Source organism: Tigriopus californicus, chromosome 10, assembly GCF_007210705.1.
Source record: "Tigriopus californicus strain San Diego chromosome 10, Tcal_SD_v2.1, whole genome shotgun sequence".
NCBI classification, from domain to species: Eukaryota; Metazoa; Arthropoda; class Copepoda; order Harpacticoida; family Harpacticidae; genus Tigriopus; species Tigriopus californicus.
The window spans coordinates 165,517-168,172 of NC_081449.1; the positions used below are offsets into that span (position 1 = coordinate 165,517).

Consider the following 2,656-nt stretch of genomic DNA (forward strand, 5'->3'; position numbering starts at 1 on the left):
GCTTGCACCAAGTGAACCATCATTGGAAGTTCAGTTTGAAGCCAATAGTTCAGTCGAGAATGAAGCTATTCTTAGCTTCCCCGAGATCATCATCGACGATCACGATACCCATCCGAACAGTGTGGAGGAGTCGAAGGATCTTGCACATGAAACTGAAGAAGAGGCAGAGGAGAGTCCCATTGATTTTCAGGACGATGCGAGCACAAACTCCTCTATAATAACTAGTGAGTTAACAAAGAAATCATAATTTCTATCCAAAAACTTGCTTACCTACTTTCTAGATCGATCCCCGTCTCCAATGGGCTTGATTGAGGAGTTGGAAATAGATGCCGATCACCTTTCTCCACAGTTAAGCGACTTCATTCCAAGAAATGTGGATGGCGAAGAATCCAAGTAAGTATTCTGTGCTTCCTTGAGAAATAATTTTCTGAAAAAAAAACCAAGAATATTCAACGGCCAATTTTGTAATTACAGCGTAATTGTTTCGAATGGAAGACCCACTCAAATTCTGTGGCGAATGTTTGAAAAGCGTGGGAAGTTCAATGCTAAATGTTTGTACTGTGATAAAGATTACAAGACACCAAACCAGGCAACCACTACACTTTGGCATCACCTCCGGAAAAAACACATGGTTGAGCTGGCAAGGATTGAAGGTAATACTGACAATTATTGTACCAAGAATAAAAATTCAAAAAAAATAAATTCTTCAAAAATTTAACATTATTTTAGGCCAATTCAACGTGCCCAAGCCCACTGCAACGATATATGCTCACGATAGTGCCAAAAAGATGAACTTAGACCAATCCCTGTGTCTCATGGTTGTCAAGGACTTACAACCGTTATCCTTCGTTGAAGACGAGGGATTCAAGAAATTTTGTCATTCGCTTGACCCTCGCTACACTCTACCTTCAAGACGAACTCTATCGGAAGTGCATATTACAAATATGTTTTCCGACGTTCAAGAAAAACTGATTATCTACCTTCATCGGGCCAATTGGGTATCCATTACAACAGATATGTGGTCTTCGGTAAATTGCACTGGATTCCTTGCAATAACGGTCCACTTCTTTGACGAACAGACTTGGTCACTCCAATGTTTCATATTGGATTGTCTAAGAGTTCGAGGCCGTCACACCTCCGAAAAAATTGCCACCGAAATTCGTATGGTCTTGGAGCGGAACAAAATAATGGACAAGGTTATCGTGGGAGTTAACGACAATGGAGCAAATGTGGTGAAGGCGATACGAGACATTGGTATTACCCATGTGGCATGTTATGCCCATTCTTTGAACTTGGTGGCCAACTATGCACTAAGAGAAGTACCCTCTCTTTGCGCTATTAAAGACGCTGCCTCAAAAATAGTGGAGCAAACCAGGAAGAGCACCCAAGTAATGGAATTATTCGAGAGGATACAGCAAGATCAAGGCCGAACTAGGCCGAAGAAATTGATCCAAAACGTGCCAACGAGATGGAATTCCACCTTCGAAATGCTCGAGCGACTTCTAGACCTGAAGGGTCCAGTCTCAACCTTGCTTACCGAGCCAGGGATGCGGGAGAAGGTGGGAATTTTCGACTCTAATACGTGGCAAGGTATTTTCGACGCGGTGCGAGTTCTCAAACCACTTTTTGAAGCCACGGTGGAGCTATCTAGCGAGAATAGGACAACGGGGTCCAAAATAGTGCCCATAACAAAGATGCTCATTACAAACTACGACATCTTTGTTCAAAATTCAGTCCCTGGTACTGTGAGGCACGATCTGGCCAAGGCCATCAAACAAAACTTGGTTCGTCGTTTCACATCTGTCGAGGATAACGTCAAGCTTTCCATCTCGACAATATTAGATCCCCGTTTCAAAACCAAATGCTTCAGAGATGAAACGAGAGGCACGTTCGCCACCGATCAAATTCAAGCCGAATTGTTGGAGGTCAATCGCCAAGAGCCCGTTCGTCCAAAGAGATGTTCGCCACCAGTCCACTCATCACTGTGGGAGACATTTGATTCAAAGGTTGTTGAAGAAAGGCCAGCGCTTTTGGACTTGCAATGCTACTTGAATTCCCCATGCCAACCAAGGTGGACCAATCCACTAGATTGGTGGAAACAAATCGGGCGCGAAAAACATCCAGAGTTGTTCCAAATAGTCAAGAAATATTTGTCCATTCCCGCCACATCCGTGCCGTCAGAGAGGGTTTTTTCTTCGGCTGGACAAATCCTCTCAAAGAAGAGAAACCGCTTGGGGGATGAAAATGCCAGAAAAATGATATGCCTCCATGGCAATGTGGATATAATTTGANAAATCGGGCGCGAAAAACATCCAGAGTTGTTCCAAATAGTCAAGAAATATTTGTCCATTCCCGCCACATCCGTGCCTTCAGAGAGGGTTTTTTCTTCGGCTGGACAAATCCTCTCAAAGAAGAGAAACCGTTTGGGGGATGAAAATGCCAGAAAAATGATATGCCTCCATGGTAATGTGGATCTAATTTGAAGACCAATTTCGATCCATTGGGCTGGTTTCCTTGATTACTAATGGCTGGTTTCATATATTCAGATATATTCAGCTTTCAAATCAATGTTCTTTGGCATGCACGTATAATTGTTCACGGTGGCATCTCAAAACTGAGGGGCATCATCAACTAGGGTGGCTGTCCATAAATTTGT

The 2,656-nt window shown here is 43.2% G+C and overlaps 1 protein-coding gene across 1 annotated transcript; it reads left to right on the forward strand.

The window, feature by feature from the left end:
• Positions 1-253: 253 nt before the first annotated feature.
• Positions 254-2,291, forward strand: LOC131889014 (zinc finger BED domain-containing protein 4-like). Its single transcript, XM_059237996.1, has 2 exons — positions 254-653; positions 730-2,291. The coding sequence occupies exons 1-2, from the start codon at positions 518-520 to the stop codon at positions 2,289-2,291; spliced, it is 1,698 nt and encodes a 565-aa protein (XP_059093979.1). The 5' UTR covers positions 254-517.
• The last annotated feature ends 365 nt before the right edge of the window (positions 2,292-2,656 follow it).